At 47.4% G+C, this 25,326-nt stretch overlaps 1 protein-coding gene across 5 annotated transcripts; it reads left to right on the top strand.

The window, feature by feature from the left end:
* Positions 1 to 4,240: 4,240 nt before the first annotated feature.
* Znf496 (zinc finger protein 496) lies at positions 4,241 to 25,092 on the top strand. 5 transcript variants are annotated; one of them, XM_035447709.1, is made up of 10 exons: positions 4,241 to 4,623; positions 4,830 to 4,939; positions 6,821 to 6,926; positions 7,302 to 7,681; positions 7,961 to 8,138; positions 11,741 to 11,817; positions 17,446 to 17,578; positions 18,118 to 18,225; positions 19,160 to 19,270; positions 22,712 to 25,092. In XM_035447709.1, exons 4-10 carry the CDS (start codon positions 7,352 to 7,354, stop codon positions 23,464 to 23,466), a joined length of 1,692 nt encoding a protein of 563 aa, XP_035303600.1. In that variant the 5' UTR covers positions 4,241 to 4,623; positions 4,830 to 4,939; positions 6,821 to 6,926; positions 7,302 to 7,351; the 3' UTR covers positions 23,467 to 25,092. The 5 variants fall into 5 exon arrangements, with proteins under 5 accessions (XP_035303600.1, XP_027283139.1, XP_027283136.1 ...); XM_027427338.2 differs by having other exon boundaries at positions 4,830 to 5,002; XM_027427335.2 differs by having other exon boundaries at positions 4,242 to 4,623; positions 7,255 to 7,681.
* The last annotated feature ends 234 nt before the right edge of the window (positions 25,093 to 25,326 follow it).

Raw genomic sequence — 25,326 nt, 5'->3', positions numbered from 1 at the left:
CAATAAAACTTCTAAAAGTCAAGAGCCAGGTATGGTGGTACATGCTTTTAAATCACAATGCTCAGGAGGCAGAAGCAAGATCTGTGAGTTCTAGGCCAGTCCGAGCTATACAATGAGGCTGTTTCAAAATAGCAATAAATACATAAATAAAATAAGTCAACCTAAAACTAAACTAGAGTTTCCTGGAGACCAGGAAGGATGTGGGGAGGGTGGGTATATACGATATTACTCAAGGTATGTATACATGGGAATGGCACTCTGCATCTCATCAATTTCTATTTAATTTCAGATGGTATGTAGATCCAGCTGACTCCAAACTCACTATATAGAAGACGACCTTGAACTCCTAATCCTCCTGGCCCCAGCTCCCAAGTGTCAAGATTACACCACTCCTGGTTTTATGCAATGCTGAGGATTTAATCAAGGCTTGGTGCATACTGACAAACACTGTACCAACTTGAACTACATCCTCAGTCAGTCGTTGTCATTGTCCCCTTCCCTCCCCCACTCCACCCTGGTTTTAGACAGTGTCTCAGGCTATCTTTAAAGCCTGGTCCTTCCCGTTTCAGCCTCTAAAGTACAGGGATTACAGGTGTGCAACAGTATGCCCAGCAGTTAATGTAATTAATGTTGGGGGGGAGGACAACCTGCTATTGAGTTTGGCCTTGATTTGTTGTTTAGTCTGTCTGAGCGAGCAAACTCCATCTTCTTGGCTTTTTCCCTATTATTTCACTGAGGCATCTGTCACTTGATGTCACTATATTATGGCTTTTATTAGCATATTAGTTATAAAAAGAGTTTCATTGTCATTTTCATATATGTATATAAAGTATTTTGATTCCATTACCCTTTTGTCCCACTCCCACTGAGTCCCTTATTTTCTCAACATACTTCTCTCATATATATATATATATATATATATATATATATATATATATATATGAAAGTAGAAATACATGTGTACATATATTATATGTATATTATATTATATATAATATATATATATATATATATATATAGTGTGTGTGTGTCCCAGCAAGTTTTTTTTGCATAAAGGATCATGGGCACCTTTGGTCATAACATTTTTTTTTCTCTCATATATTACATCCTGACCAGATTCCCCTTCCTCCTCTCCTCCCCATCCCTCTCCCACCTCCCCTCTCCCCCAGATCCACCCCTCCTCCCTTTCCCTTCAGAAAAAGAGCATGCCTCCAGGGATGTCAACCAAAATGGCATATCAAGTTGTAATAAAACTAGACACATCCCTTCATGTTAAGGCTGGATGAGGCAACCCAGTAGGAGGATAGGGGTCCCCAAAACAGGCAAAGTCAGAGATAGCCCCCATTCCCATCCTTAGGAGTCCAAGAATATCAAGCTACATAACCATAATATATATGCAGAGAACCTAGGCCCATACAGGCTCCCTGATTGTCAGTTTAGTCTCTGAATCCCTATGAGCCCTGCAAACCATGTTTTTTAAGACAGGGCCCCACCCCTCACATTAGTTATGTAGCCAAGGATTGAACTTTTGATCCTCCTGCCTCTACTCCTATATGCTGGGATTATAGGTGTGCATCTTCATGACCATTTATATGGTCCTGGAGACTGAACCAGTCAGTGCCTTGTGCATGCTAGGCAAGCACTGTACCAACCCAGCTATATCCCAGGTCCCTGATGTTATTTATTATTTCATTCTCTCCAGCTTCTTGAAGTTGAGCTCTCTTTAGTTTTCTCATGTTACCCTGAGTCAGTGGCCTAGCTAAATATCCACCTCTCCCTAACCCTTTCCGAGAGCTGGGTCTCTAAAGGCCAAAGTACCTTTTCTGGTGGGCCAGCTGAAACTGGATAGATCTAAGCTAATTTAAGATACAATGAAGCTCTATCTTCATTATAATCCCATCTGCAGGCTAAACAATACCTCCTATCTCCTGGCTGTTAATAATTGTCAAGAATCACAAAAGGAATGAAGAGACACCCAAATTCCTGGAAAATTTCCAGAAACCCCAGAAAAAAATGAATGCTTCTGTTTTATTATTTGGCCCTCCCATCTTCATTTTCCCTCCTTGAGATAGTCTGGCCAGGGAGTCCAGGCTGGCCTGCTTCTAGATATCTAACACAGTGCAGGTTGGCCTCTAACTCTCCGAGTGGTAGGATTGTAGGCGCGGACCTTGGCACTCAGCTCCTCACGTTTATTACATAGCTATAACATCCCGACACCTAAGGCTTGAGAAGTTGATTTTTGAGTCTGTCTCTCATTCTTGGCAAAAATAAAAGTCCCCCTCACTTCGAAGCTGGCACAATGACTGGATAGTGGTAGCACAGATGGGGCAGGGTTTACAGGCAGAGTGCCTTCCAGTTCTTCACCCACAACTCCTGACAGAGCCCTGGCTGTTATAGAGCACAAAGCCTTTCTGTGACTCCCAGTGCTGACCCAGGGCTCCAACACCTCAACCTCATTTCAAAGGCCACCTCTGCCAGGAAGTCTGATCTACCCTGCCCTTCAAGACAGTGAGGTAATGATTCTCAGGCCCTGCTCATCACTACTGTCTTGAGGCTGCTGCTCTGCTTTGGAGTCTTCCTGTGGCTCTGCAGATCAGCACCTGGTTTTGCTCATCATTTGCCCTTCTGATGGCCAGTGGTGTGTACAAATGTGTCCCGGGATTTGGATGGGAGCTTAATGCTGCAGATGCCTTGTAGACCCCCAGTACACATTTCCTGGATGACCACAAAATGAAGCAGACAGCATCACCTGTCTTCTGTGTGAGGCACCTGAGGCACAGAAAGGTTATGCAGGCCTGAGATCACCTGACTGGGCCTTGACGGGCATGATTGAACACAGGTGTTCTGATTCACAAACCAGTTCATTAGTCCCTATGCTGGGCTCAATGCAGAAGAAACAGAAAATGAAGGCATATTTAGAGCCGTGGGTGGCTACCAAACAGTGAGAGGGGACCTGAATGCTGAGGTGTGAGACCAAGGGAAGAAACTGAAGGGGAGAGGTGGGAGAAAAACATACACACACACACACACACACACACACACACACACACACACACACACACACACGAAGTGTACCAGCCATCTCGCCCCTTCGTTTTACCTGTTTGAGGGTTCCAATGAGCCAAGCCCAGGAACCCAAGTACTCAGCAGCCATCAGGCATGAGCTCAGTTTCTGGACCGACTGCTAGGCTTGACTAGCCTTAGGGTCTCTGGCTGATCTAGGGCCTAGAGTCTATGCTGTGCTTCCTGAGAAGAGACTAGTATGAATCTTTAAATCTAGATAAGCTGAGAGTGGCTCCTCCTGCTACCTGCAAGCCTCAAGTCCCAGCCCTGGGTGACCCTGGCTCAGATTTGCTGCACCCGAGGAACAAATAACCATTCACTCATCGGTTTGGTTCATCTAAAGTCACAAAATCTGGAATTTGACTTGATATTTACTAGTCAGAAGTAATTATCCCAGTTATTAGAAAGAAGGAAATGGAAGCACATAGACCCACAAGACAAAAACAGTCTGCCGGTGATGGGGTGTCTCCAGAAAGCCACCTTCTTTAAGGGAACCGACTTCCTTCCACGTTACCCTTGAAAGAGGATAGCTAGAAAATCAGCACAGTAGCTCACTTCTGGGCAGAACTTCCTTTGCCTCTTCCCTTGGACAGTCCGGTTCCATTGTCCAGCCCTGGAGAACAGATGTGGGGTGGTGGAACTGAACTCTATTCAATAGCACAGGGTGGATACAGCAGAAATCGGTTCAGATGCCCTAGTTCTTGGTTGCCTCTCACTCACCGTGACTGAAGTAAAAGTCAGTCCTGTCTCTATGCAGTCTATCAACCTCTTTTCACTAAGCCAGCAGCAAGCTCACTGCCCTGACTTCTACTCTCAGGATTGGCAGCCTTCTCTCTCCGTACTCACCAGGACCATACTAGTGCTCAGAGGGACACAGAATGCTACAACCTTCCTTAAACAGAAACTGCAGATGGTTTGTTTCCATGCCACGAAGGCGCTGGCCGATGCTTTGGCCGGCCCAGTGGATCGTCGGATCTGCATTTCTCCAGTCTTGCTGGCCTGGGTGGCTGTGGAAGCGCCGGCTCTGAAATGGAATTTTGGCTGGAAGGGGTTGGGCCACACCGGCACAGACTGGATGCGGGTGGTCACAGAGAGATCCCCTTACACCTCATCTCGCCTCCTCCCAATTCTGGCATTCCGCCAGCGCCGCCAGACCGGCCCTTCCCTGCGCCCACACGAGAGGAGCGGGAAGAGCGGCGCCCCAGGCCGGCCTCGCTAGCTAGTGGCCGCCCAAACTGGCCCCCAGCGCCCGGGTCCCGCCGGGACGCGCGCATCCTGAACGGACTGCGAAGGCCCACAGAGCCAAAGCCCGGACCCCGCGCCCAAGCAGGGCGAGCACAGAGCGGGGCGGGGCGGGCCGCGCGGGCCGGGGGTGTCGGATGTCACCCCCCGCGTACACCTCGGCCGGGAGGCGGGGAAGCGAACCACTGAGATGAGGAGACCTCCTCGGTCCTAGAGCGGTGCAGGAAGTGTCCCAGGGGAGGGAGCCGGAGGGCTCCGGCCTTTCCTTTCCGCGGCGGCCCGGCCTGCGCGGCCCGCCAACCGGGACGCTGCTCAGCGGTGAGTATACCGTGGCCGGGTTTTCCATGTCCTGCTGCCTGAACCCGGATCCTGCTCCCCACTTCCCGCGCGCGCTCTGATCCCCAGCCCTGCGCCTGGGTCCTGCTCCCTGTTCTCCACTTCCCGCGCCCTGGCCCAGATCCCTGCTCCCAGCGCTGTGTCCTCATCGGTGCCCTCGGGGATGAAGCAATTCGATTGTCTTTCAGGCGTCTCCCAAGCCCAGCTGATGCTTTCTAGATGATCCCGAGATCATCTAGAGTCTGGCCCATGCAGAGGAGCCACCTCGGCCGAGACACCAGAGAGACCGAGCTGGAAGGTGAGAACCTGCCGCCCTGCAATCTCGGGCTTCGAGGTGAAGAGCCAGCAAACCTGGAAGAGTGTAAGCGACAGAAACCCCATAGTTCTCCTGGCCTAAAACACCCTCCTCATTCCTTTCCTCGGATGCTGCTCCTTCAACTGCTTTGGGCAAGCCCCGCCCCTGCGGGAGCCCTCCCCTCACTAACGGTAGTTCATTCATAAAGCTTCCGCTTCGGAGACTCCTGCGCGCCAGGTGCCAGGGTGACAAAGAGGCACACGCCTGTCTGGCCTCTGGGCTCTCAGAGAGCAGTCCCATAGCAGAGCTGGGTGCTGAGTGTGGGACGCTGGGAACCTCACCATGGGTTCAGACCTGAGCCATTCAGGGCCCAGCAGGTGGGAGAGAGTGGGCGGAGGAAGCTGGCAAGAGAGCGGGCGGGGCCCAGTTTGGGTTCTTAATACCAGAGTAAAATGTAAGAGCCGTCGCGGTTCACAGCCTGTTGCTTTCAGAGTTTGGCTTCGAGTGTCTGTTTGTCTTTACTTCGGAAATCAAAGGAATATAGAAAATTTGGGGTTCCAGGTGTTGTTCGGTTGTTTGGTGGCTTTTTTTGGTATCGCTTGTCTTCCTGCAAGGTGGTGCTGTCCTGCTAGAAATCGCCTCCAGGTGAGGGTGTGAAAGGTCAGTGGCCCTGCCTGGGGTTCCTAGAGTCCTGAGAGCAGAACCCTGTGTGTCTCCATTTGCCTTTTCTCCTAGTGTTCAAAAGTGTGGGCCAGAGAACAGAGGTCAAATGGAGTGGCCATGCTATGCTGTGCCCCTGGTGTTTGCTGGGATTTCTACTTGATAGCCAGGGAGGTATAGAGAACTCCAGCCCCAGTGTGTGTGTCAGTCTGTGGCACCAAGAGTTCGTCAAGAGAGGAAGGTCTGTGACGTCAGTGTGTACCACTGCCTAAACCAATGAGATAAAAGTAGTTTTTATTTTTTAACCACATTTTACATATTAAAATGTAATTACATCATTTTTCCCCTTTCCTCCAACCCTTCCCATATAATTCCTTCCCCCAAATCTTGGCTTCTTTCTCTAGTTACATTGTTTTACACACACACACACACACACACACACACACACACACACACACCCCTAACTACAACAAGTAACTTTTTAGAATTGTTTTTATTTTATTTACTTATTTGGTTTTTTGAGACAGGGTTTCTGTATGTAATATTCCTAGCTGTCCTAGAACTCACTCTGTAGACCAGGCTGGCCTTGAACTCACAGAGATCTGCCTGCCTCTGCCTCCCAAGTGCTGGGATTAAAGTTGTGCGCCATCAACGCCCAGTGAATTATTTTTATGGCTAAGATTTTATTTTTAAAACTATCTGTATACCTGTATAGATATCTGTGTGTAGGTGTATGCACTTGAGTGCCGAGCCCATGGAGGTCAGAAGAAGCTTTTAGAGACCCTGGAGTTGGAATTAAAGGGCTTTTTGAACAACTTGAGGTGGGTGGTAGGAAAACTTAACTATTAAGTTGTCTCTCCAGCCTCCAGAAACAAATGGTCTTTAGATAAGATTATAGTTCTATGCTGGACTTAGTTGGGTGTAATGCTTGCCATAAAGCACTGATATTTGGGGAAGAGGAGTACCAAGCTGCATCCTAGGCCTAATGATGGTGTTTTAAAATACAGTGGGTTTTGGTTTTGTTTTGTTGTTTTTGTTGTTGTTGTTGTTTTTTTTTTTTTTTTTTTTTTTTTTTGAGTTTCTTCTCTGCCTGGAAGTTTTTGCCCCTGCCGACACAGAGTGCAGGTTCTGTTGGGCTCTTGTCCACCCATTGTGTCCTTGGCAGAGTGATATTGTCCCACAATGGTCTTGGATGGCTCATCATTTGCCTTTTTTTTTTTTTAGTTCAATTTTCGAAGATCTCAAGAACCAAGACAGTGACTTTGGTTCCAAAACTTCAAGATTGTGGTCTGCTGGACCTATATCCTCCAAGAGGACCCGTCCACCAAAGGTATCACAAACCTTGGTTACACATATCTGCATGTGGCCTGTTCTCCAGGGATGCTGAAAACACCAGTGTCCTGTTGAAAGGCCACCACTTCTCTCCCAGATTTCCTGCCTCCACTGCCACCTGTTAGGGGAATCTACACGGAGTGATGCTGGTGGGAAGGGCCGTCTCCTTTCTGTCCCCATGTGTAAGGACCAGCCATACCAACACTTCATACATTCCCCAGGGATTCCTCAAAGGGCTGGTCTCCCATGGGCCCTGTCTACCACCCTCCCAGAAACAACCACAGGAGATCAGAGCATTGAAGCCAGCAATTTCTGTTTGGAAATAGGGTCGTCTTCTGCCGCTGACCCCCATCAAATCCCATCATGCCCACAGCCCTGTGCCCACGAGTCTTGGCTCCAAAGGAAAGTGAGGAGCCCAGGAAAATGCGGAGTCCTCCTGGAGAGAACCCCAGCCCACAGGGTGAGCCTCCCAGCCCAGAGTCCTCTCGCCGCCTCTTCCGCCGATTTCGCTACCAGGAGGCTGCAGGCCCGAGGGAGGCGCTGCAGCGCCTCTGGGAGCTGTGCCGGGGTTGGCTTCGGCTCGAAAGGCACACGAAGGAGCAGATCCTGGAGCTACTGGTGCTGGAGCAGTTCTTGGCCATCCTGCCGTGGGAGATTCAGAGCTGGGTGCGTGCCCAGGAGCCGGAGAGCGGAGAGCAGGCTGTGGCTGCAGTAGAGGCTCTGGAACGGGAGCCAGGGAGACCCTGGCAGTGGGTGAGCACTGGGAATCTGGGAGAGGGGAGCCCCGCTGACCTTGTGAGACCCTTGACCCCAAGATGAGAAAATCTGCCTAAACCCAGTGTTTGCCTTCCTAAGAAAGCAAACATTACTCTCTATGAAGTCTAAGTTGAGATGATTATTACCTGTAGAGTCCATGGCCGCCAGGACCAAAAAGAAAGAGGGCCTACCCAGACCCGTGCAGAGCCTACAGACAGGGCTCTAAGTCTTAACTTCTCTCTACCTGGCCCTGACCTGCTGTCTCTGGGATTGCAGCTCAAGCACTGTGAAGATCCGGTGGTGATTGACGATGGCGATGGGCCTGGGCCTCAGGACCTAGAACAAGAACGAATGTCAGCAGAGTCCCAGAGCAACCCTGATGCCCAGCCTGTGGCCCTAGCACAGGGCCTAGGGCTCCTAAGCAGACCACCAGGCCAGCCCACTGAGGACCCAGGTATGCAGCCTGTGCTGTGAGTTGGGGAGCTGAACTACCAGTCATCCCCGTGCTCTGGTGCTGATGGAGGTGAAGGCTTTTTTACATTCACAGGTTTCTCTTGTCTCCTCTGAACTATGAACTGTGGTCTGGGTCCTTCCACAGAGCAACCAACCCAGAGACTCTTCTTGGTATTGAGTCCTCCCAGAGGGAAGGCCTTGAGCAGATGGTGTGAGGTTATAGGTCTTCTTTTTTTGAGTATATTCTCAGTGGAGACATAGTCACTGTAGGACCAGGGCCTATGGCTTGATCTGAGCATGGGTCTTGCTTCTGTTCTCTCAAAACCATATTGTCTTGCCTGGGTTACCCTGCAGCTGTAGGAAAACCTAAATCCCCCCGGGAGAGAGCAGAGGCCTCTCCTGCAGATGGTCCCAGTGCCTTGTGGCAGAGTTTGGGTATGTATCTATTCAAAGCATCCAGCAGCTGCAAAGAGAGGGGGGTGTCACCCACAAAGCCAGAGCCCCCATTCCTTTGAGCTACAGTAGGTCAGTTCTTGATTCCTTGAGGTTTGTTCCTCAAAGTCCCTCAAGGACTAGGGACCCTGTGTCCCTCTTAGAAGACAACACCAACATTGTGGCATGGTGGCACACACCTTTAATCCCAGCACTCAGCAAGAGGCTGGTGGATCCTGTGATTTGGAGACCAGCCTGGTCTATATATCAAGTTCCAGACCAGCTAGAGATATAAGGTGAGACTCTGTCTGGAGAAATAAATGAACAAAAAATGACATCGTGGGTTTTGGTTTTGTTTTGTTTTCTGAGATGGGTCCTGCTGTGTTGCCCAGTCTAGCTGAAAACTCTCAATCTACCTTAACCTTCTGAATGCTACCTCTGTTCACAATATTTTTATATAACTTAGACATAGCCTGTGTAATTTGTTTCTCGTTTTTTTATAATGCCCCTACAGTGTAAATGCTAAAGAACAAGAAAAAGGTATGCACACAGGATTCTTTTTTTTTTTTTTTTTTTTTTTTTTTTTTTGTTCAACTTCTTGGTTGAGTTGGGCTAATGATCCTGGAAAGTTGTGGCACCGTGAGGTTTCATACATGTTTGGTGGCTTTGCCATGTTACTCTAATTATAATGGGAAAAGTGCATTCTTGTGATTTTCAAAAATTGTTTCTGGCGTTGAATCTTTTGAGTGAGCTGGAGGTACAAGCTCTGTGGTAGAGTATCTGCCTGCCACGTGTAAGCCCCAGGTTCAATCTCTCAGACTTCACACAAACTAAAAACAAAGGCTGTTTTCTCTTTTCCTTCCTCTTCCTATCCCTTTCTCTGTTCTTCTCCACTTCCCCTTCCTCATGTTGTCCTCGAATTCATGACTCTCCTGCCTCAACCTCCTGAGAGTTTCAATTACAGGCCTACTTGATCATAAAGGCAATAATCTTTTTCTTAAAAAAAAAGTACATATATACATATGTGTGTGTGTGTGTATAGTGTGTATGTATAATTAATTTTCCTTCCTGCAAACATTTACTGACTTCTGTACAAATCAGAACTCTTCTGTCCCTCTGTGATGAGAAGTGAAGGCAGGTGTGTTAATTTGGTTGCCTGCCCACCAATTTCTACACACTGGATCACTTACCTAACAGCAGTTTATTCTCTCACAGCTGTGAGGCTGCAGGTCTGAAGTGAAGGAGAGCTCAGCCTTGGGTTCTTCAGAGCTTCCTTACTTTCATGTATAGAGAGCTACTTCTTGCTGTATCTTCTAACTGTATAGCTGTCTTCTAGCTACCCCTCTTTAGTGACACCAGTTATGTTGAATTTGGGTCCATGCTCATGACATTGTTCTAACTTAATTGATTCCTTGGAGAGCCTTCCTCCAAATACAGTCACATTCTGAGATGCCTAGGGGTGAGGATTTGAGCATGTGAATTTCCAGGGAAAATAATTCAGATATATCAGGAAATGTCCATTTCCCCAAATCAACAGTACTGTGCAAGCAGCCTGGGGATACGTATATATAAGCAGTCCTAGGGGAAGAATGCCCAGGGAGAGGCCTGCTGTGAAGAACCTTCTAGAACCCCAGTTGTCTGAGATAATGAAGCATCCACTCTGGCTTTGGGTTGCTTACTTGAGCAATACTCAGTACAGGATTTCCTGCTGCACAGCATTGGGAAAACATTAAACACTAGGATTTGCTAGAGATACAGCTTCTACTTGTGAAGCTCTTCCCTCAAAGCTAGGCTTTGTTTGGGTAGAATAAGACAGTGATCCATCCATGGTTGGTGGCGGGAATTAGGGAACAGAATTAAAACATTTCCTCCAGATACCACAAAGAGCTCTAAAACTTGCTTGGGAAACCTATGATATAGCATGAAATAGTTAGAAATAATACTCTATTTATTGAGGCTAGGTGTCATTAGCCTGGAACTCACTGTATAACTCAAGTTGGCCTCAGAGTTTGGATGTTTATTCCTTGGCCTACCAAATGCTGGGACTGTAGCACCATCATACCCTACTAAGTTTTAAAATTCCATATATGAGCAAGATTGAGCCATGCTGGTTATCCTGTGCCTGGCTTATTTCTCTCAGGATATGTGTTCCAGGGTCACCCACGCTGCACAGGTGATAGATTTCACCTTCTATGACTGACTGGGATCCCAAGTGTCTGTATTTTTGCTTGAATATTCTCTCTCCCTCCTCTCTTTCTCTCCCCTCTCTCTTTTTCACTCTTGTTCTCACTCTTGTTTATTTTGTTGAGACAGGTCCTTCTGAGTGTCATGAAACTTGCTATGTGGCCTGAAACTCACTGAGATCCACCTGCCTCTGCCTCCCAAGTGGTGGGGGAAAAATGAATTTTAAGAGACAGTATGCAGGGCTGGAGAGATGGCTCAGAGGTTAAGAGCACTGACTACTCTTCCAGGGGTCCTGAGTTCAATTCACAGCAACCACATGGTGGCTCACAACCATCTACAGTTCAGTCTGGTGCCCTCTTCTGATACGTATCCAGAACACTGTATATGTAAGAGGCAATATGCAGCCTGGTGTGATGGCATACAACTTTAATATACATACATATTTTTGCATATAAAGTGTTAGGTTATAGTTCTTGTTGATCTCCTCCCCACCCTTCTGTTCATTCCCCCTTTATTTTACCCTAGTAGTCTCCTCCCCACTTCAATGTCATGTGCCCTTTGTCCTCCCCACCCTTCCTTAGCTCTTCGTCTCTCTTGTAGACCTTGTTTTCTTCACTGATTCAACTGCTGACTGATAATGTAATGCTATACCTGGCTCTTGGGCATATTTTAGATGCTGAAACTGGTCCCTGGATCTACAGAGATTGAATAGCTAATTAATCAGGCCATCCTAAACCCACACCTTCCCAGTGATAGCCTCTGTTGTCTATCTGAACGACTACCAGAACCCTTGTGGTTTGCAAAGTGCTCATTTTGCAAGTTAAGACAGAGTGAGGTTTATGCAGAGCACCAGGAATGGCTCCCTGTTGGTCCCTCTCTGCTTTCCTTTTCTTGCACAATCTGAAGCACAGAGCTACCCCTGGAAGTCTGGGAGGTGTTGGGGCCCAGGCCTGGCTCTCTTTGGGACATCTTTTCCATCTCTTCCAGTTCCGCAAGATGTTTTCCTTGTTCAGGAGCAGAGTGTCAGGGACGTCCAGCCTGTGACCACCTGCCAGCTGCCCCCGGTGAGTGATTTCCAAAAACAGCTCAGTTCTTCCAGGACTCTGACCTGCTTGCTCTTTGCCACAGGATATTCAGCCTTAGCCCAAAGACCAAGGTGAGCAGGACTGGGCCTAAAGATGCCCATTGCTTCTGCTGTTCTGCAGTCCCAGGTGCTGCTTGCCAGGCCACTCCAAGAAACTGCAGGTGTACAGATAAAGCCCCTGGAAGAGACTTCTCTCCTTTTCTAAATCTTCCAGTGAAGAGGAGAAACCTGTCCTTTACTTCACAAAGTGTATTTTAATGAGGTGATCTTCAAAATAGTAGCTACATTTCAGGAAGAACGAATACCAGTTACAGCACCATCGTGTGACCACGTGTAGGCATGCTTTGTGTGTTCCTGGGCCACTCTTGCTTGCTTCGGTGTTCTGAGGGGTGTGGCTGGTGTTTGAAGAGGGTGCAGCCAGGATCTGGTCTCCAAGGTCGAGTGCATTTCTCTCCAACCCAATGTCTTCATCTCCTATGGTCCTCAGCAGACCTCTTAGCTTTGCCTTCTCATTGCCTTTCCTGCTCCTCCTGTGATACTAGTGTGACCTCCCCACAAGGAGTGTAGGCTCCACAGGACTTAGGGCTGCGCCAGTAGAAGAGGGTTAAGAACAAGAGACATGCAAAGTTGCCAACCCCTTTCCAAAATGCTTAGGGCTGTTAGGTTTAAGGTGAGTGTTGAAATATTTGCATATATAAAATGAGAACTTGGACAGAGTGGTGGTGCGGTGGTCGCAGTACAGACCTTTAGTCCCAGCACTTGGGAAGCTGAGTAGCCCTGGTCTCTTGAGTTCAAGGTCAACATGTTCTACAAAGTGAGTTCCAAGACAACCAGAGAAATCCTGTCTCAAACAAACAAATAAAATGAGAACTTGGAATAAGACCCAAGTTTATGCGTAATTCATTTGTTTCAAATATATCTTAAACTAAAGGTCATTTCATGCTTTTTTTTTTTTTTAAAGAGTTTTAATTATTTGTTTTGTCTGTGCCTGTTGCCGTGCTCTCCAACCATCAGTCATAATGCTCTTGAGGCTAGCTTGGGCTGTGGGTTCTGTCTACAGTCCCAGCTTGTATCCTCCCCTTTTTGTAGCATCACTTTCTGTGCTGTGGCCTCAGTGTTTGTTCCCCTCCATTCTGAGTTTAAAAAGGGAGCTTTGGGGAGGTCATAAGCTCATTATCCTTATGAATGAAATTGGTGCTTTCACAGAAGAGGCCCCAGATGGGCCTGGAGAGATTGCTCATTTGTCAAAGTTACCTTGCTAGCATGAGGACCTGAGCTCAATCCCCAAGACCCACATAAAAAAGCCAGGAACAGTAGTGGTGTACACAATCTCAGTACCAGGGAGACCAAAACAGATGGCTCCCTGGGCTCCCCTGGTCTACTTGGTGTTCACTTTCAAACATGGGAACAAACTCTGAGGTGCCTATTTAACAAACTCTGAGGAGCCACCTGGTTCTCCCAGCATCCTTCAGTCCCTACCTGTTACAGGGTATGGACGGCAACATACCCCGAGCCCTCTACCCTGAACTCTGCAGCCCAGAGGCTGGGTTGCCCTCCTCCCAGAGGCTCTTCCCAATATAATCCAGACATTTGGTTGCCCTTCCCTTTTGTATCTTTTGCCTCCTGGCTGCTGCACCTGGTTCCCCTCTCTCCCCTTTCCTTCCCCCTCACCCCACATGGCCTAGCTCAGTCTAGGCATGTCCACTCTGGACTCTCCCAGATGTCCCTGGCTCTTACTGTGCTCTCCACATATCTATAATAAACTTTCTCCTCCACCATACCCAGGAGTAGTCGTGTCCTTTCCTTTCCTTTTCATTTCTTCTTTTCATTCGCTTGGTGAGTTCCAGGCCTTGTCTATCAACAACAACAACAAAATGCTATAAAAGTAGATGGGAATAATGCCCAAGGCTATCTTTGGTCTCTGTTTACACCCGTACTTATGCAAATGTATGTGCATGTACATGCATATAAATAGGCCTCAGAGACTTGCCTTGTCACTTCTATCTCAGAAGACACTGTGAAAGGCCCTGACGCCCAAGAAGTGGAGCTGGAGAAAGAAATGGCTCAGGAATTAAGAGGGCTGACTTCTTCCAGAGTACCTGAATTTGATTCCCTGCACCCACATGGCAGCTCACAGCCATCTGTAACTCCAGTTCCATGGTATTCAACTGCTCAAGCAGTACACAAGCAAAGTACCCATATACATAAAACGAACTGTAAAATTGTTAATGTTTTAAAAAAACAAAGAAGTGGCACTGTACAGATAGGAACTGAAGACGGAGGACTGTGACACATTTCGGAAAGTGTCCATAGGACCTGAGGCTGAGGTATTTCATAGTGAGATTTGGGGAGTAGTGAGTAGATGGATCATACTGAACCTTCACTTGTTCTAGATTACAGGGACAAGACAGAAACTGTCAACGGGAAGGAGGCTAGTCTATGAAGAGAAGGGTCTTGTTTTTTCCTTTTTGAGACAGATTTTTACACTGTATCCCAGGCTAGTTTGCACTCATGGCCATCTTTCTGCCTCAGGCTCCAAGAGCTAGTAGGATTATATGTGGAAGGTATGTGCTGCCCTTTCTAGCCCTTAACTCTCCCTACTTCCTGGCTGGTTGTTTCCAAAAGTAGGATATGCTATGACCTTAAGAACTTAAATACAGAAAAGTGACATGGACAGATTTTCTTCTCCTTTGCTGGTTTAACCTGAAACAGTTAAAAAAGATCTAGTCTCTTCTCTCCATTCTCTGACCTGTGGCTCAGAACACCTCAGAGTTTTTCTTTCTACTGGTTCCTCTTTAAAAAAAAAAAAAAAAAAATTTAAGTTTATTTTGTATGTATGCATGTGTACCATGTGGGTACTAGGAATCAAACTCAGGTCCTTTGTAAAGGCAACAGGTATTCTTAACTGCTGGGCCATCTCTCCAGCCCCCCTCCTCCCTATACCCCATCCCCGTACCCCCATTTTCCATTGGACTCTTTCAGAGAAAGCATCCCCACCCAGATGACTACTGTGTTTTCCTATGCTTTAAGTAGTCTTCAGATCTCATCCTCTTTGGGGAAGGCTGCCTAGGAAGGGGTATTCTATAGAGGAGGATGGTTGGTTGGTAGATGAGGTCTGTGACATGTCCTTTAACTTAGTTACCACAAGTGGTAGGAGAGAGGAAGGTAGGAAAGAATACCCAGTTACCCTGAGGCCTGTTCTGTATTTTTAGAAGTGACTTGTTTTGGAAAGGCGTAGGTGGGTGGTTTCATTTTTTTTGAGCAAGCATAATGTGGCTAGAATTTGGTCTACCAATTTACATAGTTGGGAGAGAGGAAATGTTCAGCATTTAGAGATTATCATAGTCAAAGGACTGCAACATAGATCTGGTAATAGTTTTTTTCTTTTCCTGAACAATGAAAATATTTAGTTATTAACTAAAACAACAACAACAACAAAACACTAATAGACTAAGTCTGAGAAAGTCCATGAAGCCTATCTAATATTTTCCACATGGGTCTTTGTTGCCCATACAGCAAGATATTCAGCCAGCACACCTCCTTACTCTGCTAATGTATACACCTCAAGGCAATTTGGTTGTCTAGCCACTGGGTTTTTTGTTTTTGTTTTTCGAGACAGGGTTTCTCTGTGTAGCCCTAGCTGTCCTAGAACTCACTCTGTAGACCAGGTTGGCCTCAAACTCACAGAGATTCGCCTGGCTCTGCCTCTGCCTCTGCCTCTGCCTCTGCCTCTGCCTCTGCCTCTGCCTCTGCCTCCGTGGTGCTGGGATTAAAGGTGTGCACCACCACTACTTGCCACTGGCCTTTTAATCATGCTGTGGTGAGAGACAACCCCTGCAGCAAGCTGATGGGAAGGTTTCTGACCCATGTTGATATGAGAAGTAGCACATCATCATTGTAAAAGGGCTCTTCCAAAGGATCTCAGAGCCATCCTCCTGTCCCGGGTAAATACTTCAGGATTTGGCCCAAACAGAGTCCCCATAGAAAATGAATTGCTTGGTTTCCTCTGAGTCAGGTATGGATACAGGGGCAATGATCCACCCTGTATTGTCTCAGGGCCCATTGGTGGCAGTCTTCTCCTAAGCACCACAGATGTGTCCTGCTTTGTATGACTTGGTGATTAAGCTGCAGGTTGCACTGCATCTTCCAGGTTAGTCTAGACTTTCATCTTAGACAGTCCATTGAGGCATCTTCTTAAAGTTTTTGTTTTCAGTTCAGCATCTGCCTGTTAGGTATTATTGCAGTAAATTGGGATGAGGGTAGCAAGAGTGTAGTATGGGATTGACTAAAGCTCCTGATTGGCTAGGCAGAAGATGTGGGGTTGGATCCAGCATCTCTTGGTTTTGACTAGTGGTCCTGAGGAGGAGGAGGTACTTCGGATGGTTACTGTAAGAGCTTTGCAGGTGGGTGGCAGACCTAGCATCTGCTGAAGATGGTGAGATTCTGACTAAGCAATCAACTTTCTGTGTCTGAGCAAAAGAGACGAGAATAAACTGTTCATAAAAACCTTAATAACCCAGCATGGTAGCAAACAACAACAAAACAAAACAAAAGAAGCTGGAGAATTGCTTCAGTGGTTAGGAGTACTGGCTGCTCTTCCAGATGACCTGGGTTCAATTCCCTGCACCTACATGGCAACTGACAACTGTCTGTTAACACCAGTCCCAGGGATCTGATGTCCTCTTCTGGACTCTATAGGCACTGCATGCATGTAGTGCACAGACATACATGCAGGTAGATCACCCATACAACATAAAATAAATCTTAAAAGTTTTTTAATTAAACCTTTTGTTTTAGTGGCTTGAAATAACAATCTAAAATACAAGAACACCAACTGGCTTTATTTTATTTATGTATTTACTCATTTTATTTTAGGTTTTTCAAGACAGGGCTTTCTCTATAGCTTTGGAGCCCATCCTTAATAGCCTTCATAAATTCTTGGCAACACCCAAGACTTCTCTTTTTAATAGCTAAAGAGGCTCAGGCTCCAGAGGAAGGTGCTCAAACATCTATGTTTCCCAAAGGGCTGGGTCTGAAATTGCAGAGAACTGAAGGTCAGGCTTTGGGCCAAGCAATGTTGAAAGTTCCTATAAATTTAGTGAGTCTTAATTCTGTTTGTCCTTTCTACCAATCCAGAGGGGTGGTAGACATGGTTAAAATGTAATAATACTGGATAGGACCCTGGGAGAGTCCTTTGCCCCTTCTACCATGTGAGAATCCTGGATATTTTGTTTTGTTTTGTTTTTCCAGACAGGGTTTCTCTGTGCAACAGCCCTGGCTGCCCTAGAACTCACTCTATAGACCAGGCTGGCCTTGAACTCACAGAGATCTGCCTGCCTCCACCTCCTGGCTGCTGGGATTAAAGACCTGTGCCACTACTGTCCAGCAAGGAGCCTCAGTCTTTTTAACTGCCCCCCCCCCCAAAAAAAAGCAGGCTCTTACCAGAGACCCATCTGCTCCGCCTCCGTCTTGCTATCTGCCTCTGAAGTCATCAGGCATAAATGCCTCATGTTACATGCCACCTGACCATGGCATCTGGTCATCACAGCTGATACACACAAAGGCCCTGCTTCTCCTCAGCTGACACAGCCCTGCTCTGTACTTTCAGAACCGAGTTTCTCCATTTAAGGACATGATCTTATGCTTCTCAGAAGAGGACTGGTCCCTTCTGGATCCAGCACAGACTGGTTTCTATGGAGAGTTCATCATCGGGGAAGACTACGGGGTTTCCATGCCTCCAAGTAAGACCTAACTCCTCATGAAGCCAAGTACATGGAAAGTGGGCGGGGGGACTTACTCAGAGTGATGGACACCACCTGGGAGGTTCAGGTACTGTGGCTGAGTCTGGTCTCTCTGTTTACTCCCTTACCTTGACAGCAAGCAATCAGTACAGGACCCACAGGTAGCTTGTGGGTGACCTGGCTGTCCTAACACATGTAGATTAGGCTCTTAGGCTCTGTCCCACAAACCAGATATGATATTTCAGTGTTTCCATTAGCTTCCAATCATTGTTGCTCCAGTACCCTTTCGTAAGCATCCAGGAGGCCTCAGAGGGATGGTCCTAAGCCCTGGCCTGCTCTGTCATATGTTGCCTTTCACCCTTCCCCAGTTTCCTGGCCTTGCTCTCCTCTATAGCCCCAGCCTGTCACAGCTCAGTGGAACCTGTCACAGCCCAGTGGCTATCTCTTCTCAGTCTCTTCTTGGGCTGGACAAGGGTTACCTCCCTGGTCACCTGCAAAAGCAGGTCACTGTTGAAGGTGTCATACCTCTTTGTGAACAGACGATCCTGCAGCTCAGCCAGACTTCTCACCCGAAGAGGAGAACAGGCCACGGGTTACAGAGATGGCAGACCTCCAGGGTAAAGAAGCACTCCAGGTCTCCTGCTTAGGTGAGTGACAGTCCAGAGATGGGTGGGCAGCAGGGTAGAACACCGTTGCCACCACAGCATCCCCATGTCTCTCCATGACTCCCCACTCTCATGGCATTCCATGTCTTGCCGTGCCTCTGGCTTTGTGCAGAGAGTGGGCAGTCTGGATTTTGCTGTCCATTGAGACTATATTCTTTGTCCAGGGACTAATAGAAAGGGAAAATGTCTTCAACAGAAGTCCATAGTGGCATTATGTTTTCAGTAAAGTCCTCTCCAGAAAAGTGGTCAGATGCTGTGGCTGAGGACTGGGCACAAAGCACAACTCCTTTAGACACTGTGCTTGCCTGCACACCCCCCACCCCCCACCCCACCCCACTCACACACAGATTCTGGAAGAATTCCATGGGGAGAGATGGGCTAAGATTCATCTGCACCATGTATCTGTTTGTTCAGAACATGGGTGGGTGGGTGGGTGTGGTGCATGTGTGCATGCCTAGAATGCCAGTGCACACGTATGCATGTGTAACCTGTGCTATGAAGGGAAGTAGCCTTGAACAGAATCAACAGCAACCCTGGACTGCCATCCCCTCAGGCCCTCCCATCTTTGCCTCATAGCATCAGCATAGTCTATTTGTGGAAGGTCTGTGGCCTAAAGGTCGGTATGGGGCCTACCTTGGAAGGTAGCAATGACCTTAGGGACAAGGCTGTTACTTGTCTATGGTCACAGAGGTAAACGGGCAGAACTAGAACCTACATTATCCTGTCCAGCTTCAGAATCTAGGTTCGTGGACTTTGCTCATTTGCCTGCCGGTTCATTCACTCAGGGGAATGACCCCTTCATCCCAGGCCCCAGGAGGGAACACAGCACCTACAGATCATAAACTACCTCTTCCTTAGTTGTTTCTGAGTAGTGATACCTGTATATGACATTGCTTTCTCCATTTTCTTTGGAAAGACCTTCCCAGTCTCCAGCCATCCCAAGAAGAAGGAAGGAAATGGGAGGAGCTGCAGGTGCCAGAGCTCCAGCCCTGCCAGCAGGTGGCACTCACTCAAAGTCCTTGTCCAGGTGAGGAGCCTGGGTGTGGTGTGTGACCTTGTGGTGCATGGTCTGAATGTGGGGGAGAGATGATGGACATGTGTGTGTTGATTGCTGCTGTGGGGTTGTCAGCCTCTTGTCTGGTTTTGTCCTGCTGTTTGCCCATCCCACAGTGGCTACTCATTGCCTTAGTAGATTGTTGAGGGCAATGTGACACTGCTCTGTATGTAGTGAGTGTTTTTTACCTGATGGTGGGTAGCCAGAATCCCAAGATGATCTTGTTGTAAAGAGCTGATTCTAGAACGCAGAAGGTGCATTGATGCCTTCCCAGTCCTAGTCTTGTCATCGTAACCACCTCCAGGGCAGACTACAGTGTGCTATCTTTTAACATTGTTGGGGACCGGATGTTGTTCTAATTAGCACACACAGGCTCTGCTAAACACATCTTTGAACCCAGTGCCTCAGTGGCTTCCTACAGTTGTCTAGAGTCACACATTTTTTTCACTTGTGATGCTTTTGCAGGTAGGATTGGTATGTCCACCTTGTGCAGTGCAGGACATTCAGCCATTAGTGCTAAGCTCCCCATCATGAGTGGATTCTAGAGCATGGTCAGTCAGCCTGGAAGTGGGAGACCCCTCTCTACCAATACCTTGTCTTTTTCTTTTCTGCATCTTTTCATTCACTTGTGTTCAACTCTTAAAACTCTTTTCTGGCCTTTAATCCCATCACTTGGGAGGCAGAGGCAGGTGGAACTCTGTGAGTTCGAGACCAACCTGGCCTACAGAGTAAGATACAGGACAGCTAAATCTACACAGAGAAACCCTGTCTCAAAAACAAAATTTAAAAAAACTTTTTCTTGCTAATAACACAATACCTTAGCCTTAGTCATAGTTGAAGTCTCTTGCTAAAATAAAACACCATGACCAGAAGAAGCAACTTAGAGAGGAAAGGGTTTATTTCAACTTACACGGGGTCACACTTTATCACTAAGGGAAGCAAGAGCAGGAATCTGGAGGCAGGAACTTAAGCAGAGGCTATAGAAAAATGCTTCCTACTGGCGTGCTCCTATGGCTTGTTCAGCCTGCTTTCTTACACAACTCAGAACCGAATGCCTAGGGTTGACACCACCCTAAGTGGGCTGAGCCCTCCCGAATCAGTCATCAGTCAAGAAAATGCGCCACAGACTTTCCCATATCCCAGTCATATGGAGATATTTTCTAAATTAAGATAGCCTCTTCCCACATGACTAGCTTATTTCAAAGTGAAGTAAAATTAACCAACACAATTGACCCTTGTCAACGTGATATACAAAACACATCATATTAAGTCATAAACTTTCCTTTCTTATTTGTCCCCAAGATCTTGTATTGTAATTACTATCACAATATAAAACATTTCAACTTTTTGGTTTTTTGAGACAGGGTTTCTCTGTGTAACAGCTCTGATTGTCCTAGAACTCTCTTTGTAGACCAGGCTGGCCTTGAACTCACATAGATTCACCTGCCTCTGCCCGAGTGCTGGGCTCAAAGGCGTGTGCCACTATGCCCAGCTCAAAACATTGCAACTTTTAAAAGTTCCACAGTCTTTAAAATTCAAACACTTAAAAGTTTGGTCTTTTTTCCAGGACACGCCTTTAGTTCCAGCACTCAGGAGGCAGAGGCAGGCTGATCTCTGAGTTTAAGTCCAACCTGCTCTATAGAGTAAGTTCCAGGACAGCCAGGGCTACATAGTGAGACCCTATCTCAAAAAAACCAAACCAAACAAACAAAAATGTTCAGTCTTCTTAAAATGTCCAAAGTCTTTTAAAGTACAAAGTCTTGCTAGGCAGTGATGGTACATACCTTTAATCCCAGCCAGAGCTACACAGAGAAACTCTGTCTTGAAACAACCCCCCCCCCCAAAAAAAAAAGGTACAGCTTCTCAACCGTGGGCTCTTGTAAAATGAAAAATAAGTTATAGGTTTTCTTAGTGCAAGACAGAAAAACCAGGGCACATTCAATTCCAAACCAAAGTCCAACGCTGTAAAACTCAATGTTTGATGTCTGGGACTTATTACCTTCCAGACTTAGGCAGCTCTACTTTCTGTCTCTGCTGTTCATAACCCATACACAGCTGCATACCTTTTCTTAACATGCTGACAACTGATTTGAGATGACTGCCCCCAATACAGATGTGTCACACCAGCACACAGATAGCACATATGTAGACCAGACATACTGTGTACAAGTATGGTATAAGCAAAAGATATATTCACTCTTAGAGTAGCCTAGGCATTCAGAAAAGTATTGGCCCTCTTTGTTGTGGGTTAGGGTTTATATGGGAGTCGAGCTGTGTGGGAGAAAGGAAAAGGGCCTATGGAGGTGCAGCAGCTGTCTGTAAGCTATTTACCTGTGTGGAACAAAAGAGAAGCCACTTGGCTTAAGAATAATTTTGTTCTGGTTCTTTACCCACACACTACACATATGTGTATATGTACACATGCCTGTGGGTCCCGATGGAGACCAGAAGAGGACATTAGAGTTCCAGGTTGTAAACTGCCTGACCTTGGTGCTTGGAACCAAAGCAGGTCCTCTGGAATAGCAGCAAGCATTCTTAACTGCTAAGCCTTCTCTAGCCTTCATTTTTCAAGGGCAAGGTTCTACATAGACGTCAACTTGCCTTTGGCATTTGTAGTCCACTGTAGTAGCACTTTTTCTTTCACTGAAAGCTAATAGTAATTAATAAAAGAATGTTGTCATTAACAAGAGCTCAATAGCATCTTCTACCTGTCTAGTCTGAGGTCTCGAAAGTGTTTCACGACTGGAGTTGCCCCACCAGCCACCTGGAAAGCAGAACAGCTGTGGTCATTTCAGTCTTATAGATATGCTGCACGGGCTTAGAAAAGCTGCCTGGCTAGAATGCGACCTCTCAGCTGGAAAACCCAGAGGAGAGATGAGCTTTAAAGCCCAGCTTCTAGCTCTGTCAAACTTAGGTTGGGAACCAGTGAGGGTCAAGTTCTACTCCTACCCTTCTTCCTTGGGCATGTCCCTGTGCCTGTGAGAGTGTACAGCATAAGTAATGCAGCACTCGTTAATGTCTAGGAGCAGAGGGGGCTGTGCACACCACATCCCTAACATGGTCCCTGAACCTCCAGGGTCCTTGGCATGGTGCCTAGTTAAGTAAGTAATATAAATGGTGTGTCAAAGGTTTACACAGGTAAGTGCCAGTTCTTAGAATTTTAAGTCCCAGTGGCTCAGGAAGGAATGCTTTGAAAGGAAAGGATTAGGGAAAAGCAGCAGGAAGGCCAGAAAGAGATCCAGTTGTTACACCAGCAGCCTATGCAGGACAACCAAACCCTCCAGAGTTACTAAGGAATGCTACAACCCCAGGGTATCTGGACCCCCACTTAAGCCTTTCTGAGTAGGTTTTCTAAGAGCTGGGGTAGGAAGTCATCTGGACAATTCCACTGACCATACTGGTTTCTTGTAACAGGAGGTGGTGGTGACCCACCACCCCTAAAGAGCAACCTGGACCAGGAGGTGACCATTGAGATCGTGCTGTCCAGTTCTGGGGATGAGGACTCCCAACATAGCCCATACTGCACCGAGGAGCTGGGGAGCCCTGCAGAAAAGCCTCATAGTCTCCCAACCCACAGGAGCAGCACTGAGGTTGGGGGTGAGGTACAGAGCTCACAGAAGTCTTATGTGTGTCCGAACTGTGGAAAGATCTTCCGCTGGAGAGTCAACTTCATCCGGCACCTGCGCAGCCGCAGGGAGCAGAAACCACACAAATGCTCAGTGTGTGGAGAGCTATTCAGTGACAGTGAGGACCTGGATGAACACCTGGAGACCCATGAGGCCCAGAAGCCCTACAGGTGCACTGTGTGTGGAAAGAGCTTCCGCCTCAACTCACACCTGCTCTCCCACCGACGGATCCACTTGCAGACAGACAAACAGCAACCCGTGCAGAAGAGTGAGGAGGATGCGTTGGAAACAGAGGGCGCAGATGCCCATGCCCTGCTGGAGAAGAGCAAGGCCAAGCTGGGCTTCCAGTGTGGGAACTGCGGGAAGGGTTTCCAGCGACACGACCATTTGGTGAGACACCGTAGCCACTGTCACCTGAAGAATGAGGCCCGTCCACTCCAGTGTCGGTACTGTGTCAAAACTTTTCGGCAGAATTATGATCTCCTCCGCCACGAGCGCCTGCACATGAAGCGTCGCTCCAAGCAGGCTCTGAACTCATACTGATCAGGGTGTGGCCCCACAAGCTAGTCCCTGCCCCAGCACCAAACCCAAACCACCTGCCCTTTGCTCTCAGGTAGTGTCCAACTTCTGGTGCCATGCCTCTTCCTCTCCAGATAGAAAGTAGCCACCTGAGCATTCCCTCTACTGTGCCCAAACCCAGGGAGGTGAGGTAACTCCAGCCTCAAGATCTGCATCTTGGAGCCCTCCAGCCACTTGCTCCAGCCCTCAGAGGGACTGGGCTGCCCCTAATCCATCGTTTGGAGAGGCGGGGTGTGTATAGTGGGGAGCTTGCCTAAAGTACTGACCCTGGTCCTGTCCTCAGAAGTCAACCTGAGATCACTGTGTCCAGAATGCCCCACAGATCTACAGATGGCCAGGAGGGCCTCTAGGATCTGTGGGGAATTGTCATTAGACCCTATTAGGCTAAGCTCATATGGGGATCAGGAGCTCACATTTTAAAAGTGTGCGCACCTATCCCAAAATATCTTCTTTGTGCCACAAAGATCCTTTATAAATGTGGGATGGAAACTGCCTGTCACTACTCTGATTCCTACCCATTCTGTCTGAGAATTGAGAGTTTGGCCCCTCAAGGCTCCTTTGCCAGGTGAGCCAAACCCTGGGACAGAAGCTTCTGTGAAGCCATGTCCTTCAAGGGTATCAACTCCAAGGCAGTTTGTTTAGCTTCCTAGCACTGTTATAACTCATACTAAACATAGGCTCTTCTAATAGCAGCAGGTGGCATTGACACGGTTATGGAAACTGCAAGGCCGAGGTCTGGTGTCAACAGGATTGGTTCTTTCTGAGGCTAGAAGAGGGAATCATCCTGGGTCTGGTGGTCACTAACACTTGTCTGTAGCCCTGTGCTTGTACAAATGTCTCTCTATCTTTGCCTTCATCTCCACTGTGTCAGTCTCCAAACTTACTTTTGTACAAGGATCCCAGTTTTTGGGTTGGGGCTCATCCTGTCTCCTGCAGCAGAACCCCACCTACATCTGGAGTGGCCATTTCCAAATAAAGTCACATCTCGGGTACTGGGAGTAAGGACTTCAACACTGGGGTTTGAGTGGACATAGCCAAACTCCAGATAATTCCGTGGTGCTGTTGTTATTCCTGCCCCAGATGAACCAATTCGAACTTGAGGTAGCGTGCTTTCGTTCCTTTGAATGCTGGATTCAATCCTAGTTGTCTGCTTTCAGAACTACAGCCATCTGCAAGGAGGAATCCTTACCCGTGGCCTTTAAGTTCAGAGCCTGTGATTCTGGGAGTGGTTGTTCATAGGAAACCTCAAGCAATCAAAAATGTGGTCTTACTGCCCTGGCCCACTGGTGTTGGGCTCAGCCATGAGGGTGTTGGCCTCAGTGTGACTATGACTGAACCTGAGAACTGCAGCCAGGCTGGTTCTGTAGGCTGTACCAGCTCTCAGCTGTCAGGAAGCCTGGGAAAATGAATTCAAGGCCTCTGGTGCTCTCTCCTGATTTTCACATCAAGAAGTTTATTTCAGACCCAATCAGAGAATTACAAGACTTTCTTTTTCTGCTCAGTGCATTACCCAGAGATAGTAAATGCAATAAAAACCATTTGTTCACATCTTGAACAAGAAATAAACTGTCAAAGGTCCTAGTTTCTAAATAGTTCTCTTCCATCCTTGTGTCTGGAAAAGGGAGAAGCTGGGTCTTTATGGTCAAGGGAGGGAAGACTTTCACATGGAGGCCAGTGTCTCTGTATTCACCCTGTCTACCCCTGCTCTCTTGCCTGAGGCTCCACTCTTACCTAAAAGGGGAGCATAGTGCTATTCATTTGTGTATTTGACAATCAGCTGATAAAAGTACAGGGCTTGTTAGAGGAGGTATCCCAAGTATACAG

Source organism: Cricetulus griseus, chromosome 7, assembly GCF_003668045.3.
Source record: "Cricetulus griseus strain 17A/GY chromosome 7, alternate assembly CriGri-PICRH-1.0, whole genome shotgun sequence".
Classification (NCBI taxonomy): Eukaryota; Metazoa; Chordata; class Mammalia; order Rodentia; family Cricetidae; genus Cricetulus; species Cricetulus griseus.
This window is presented reverse-complemented; position numbering and strand designations above follow the sequence as displayed.

What these genes read in the sequence shown, in the direction of transcription:
- Znf496 (XM_027427335.2), top strand. Translation starts at nt 7,292, where the DNA reads ATGCCCACAGCCCTGTGCCCACGAGTCTTGGCTCCAAAGGAAAGTGAG. An exon ending in CCAGCCCACTGAGGACCCAG is followed by an intron (nt 8,139 to 11,740) that starts GTATGCAGCCTG and finishes CATCTCTTCCAG; the next exon opens with TTCCGCAAGATGTTTTCCTT. An exon ending in CCACCTGCCAGCTGCCCCCG is followed by an intron (nt 11,818 to 17,445) that starts GTGAGTGATTTC and finishes CTGTACTTTCAG; the next exon opens with AACCGAGTTTCTCCATTTAA.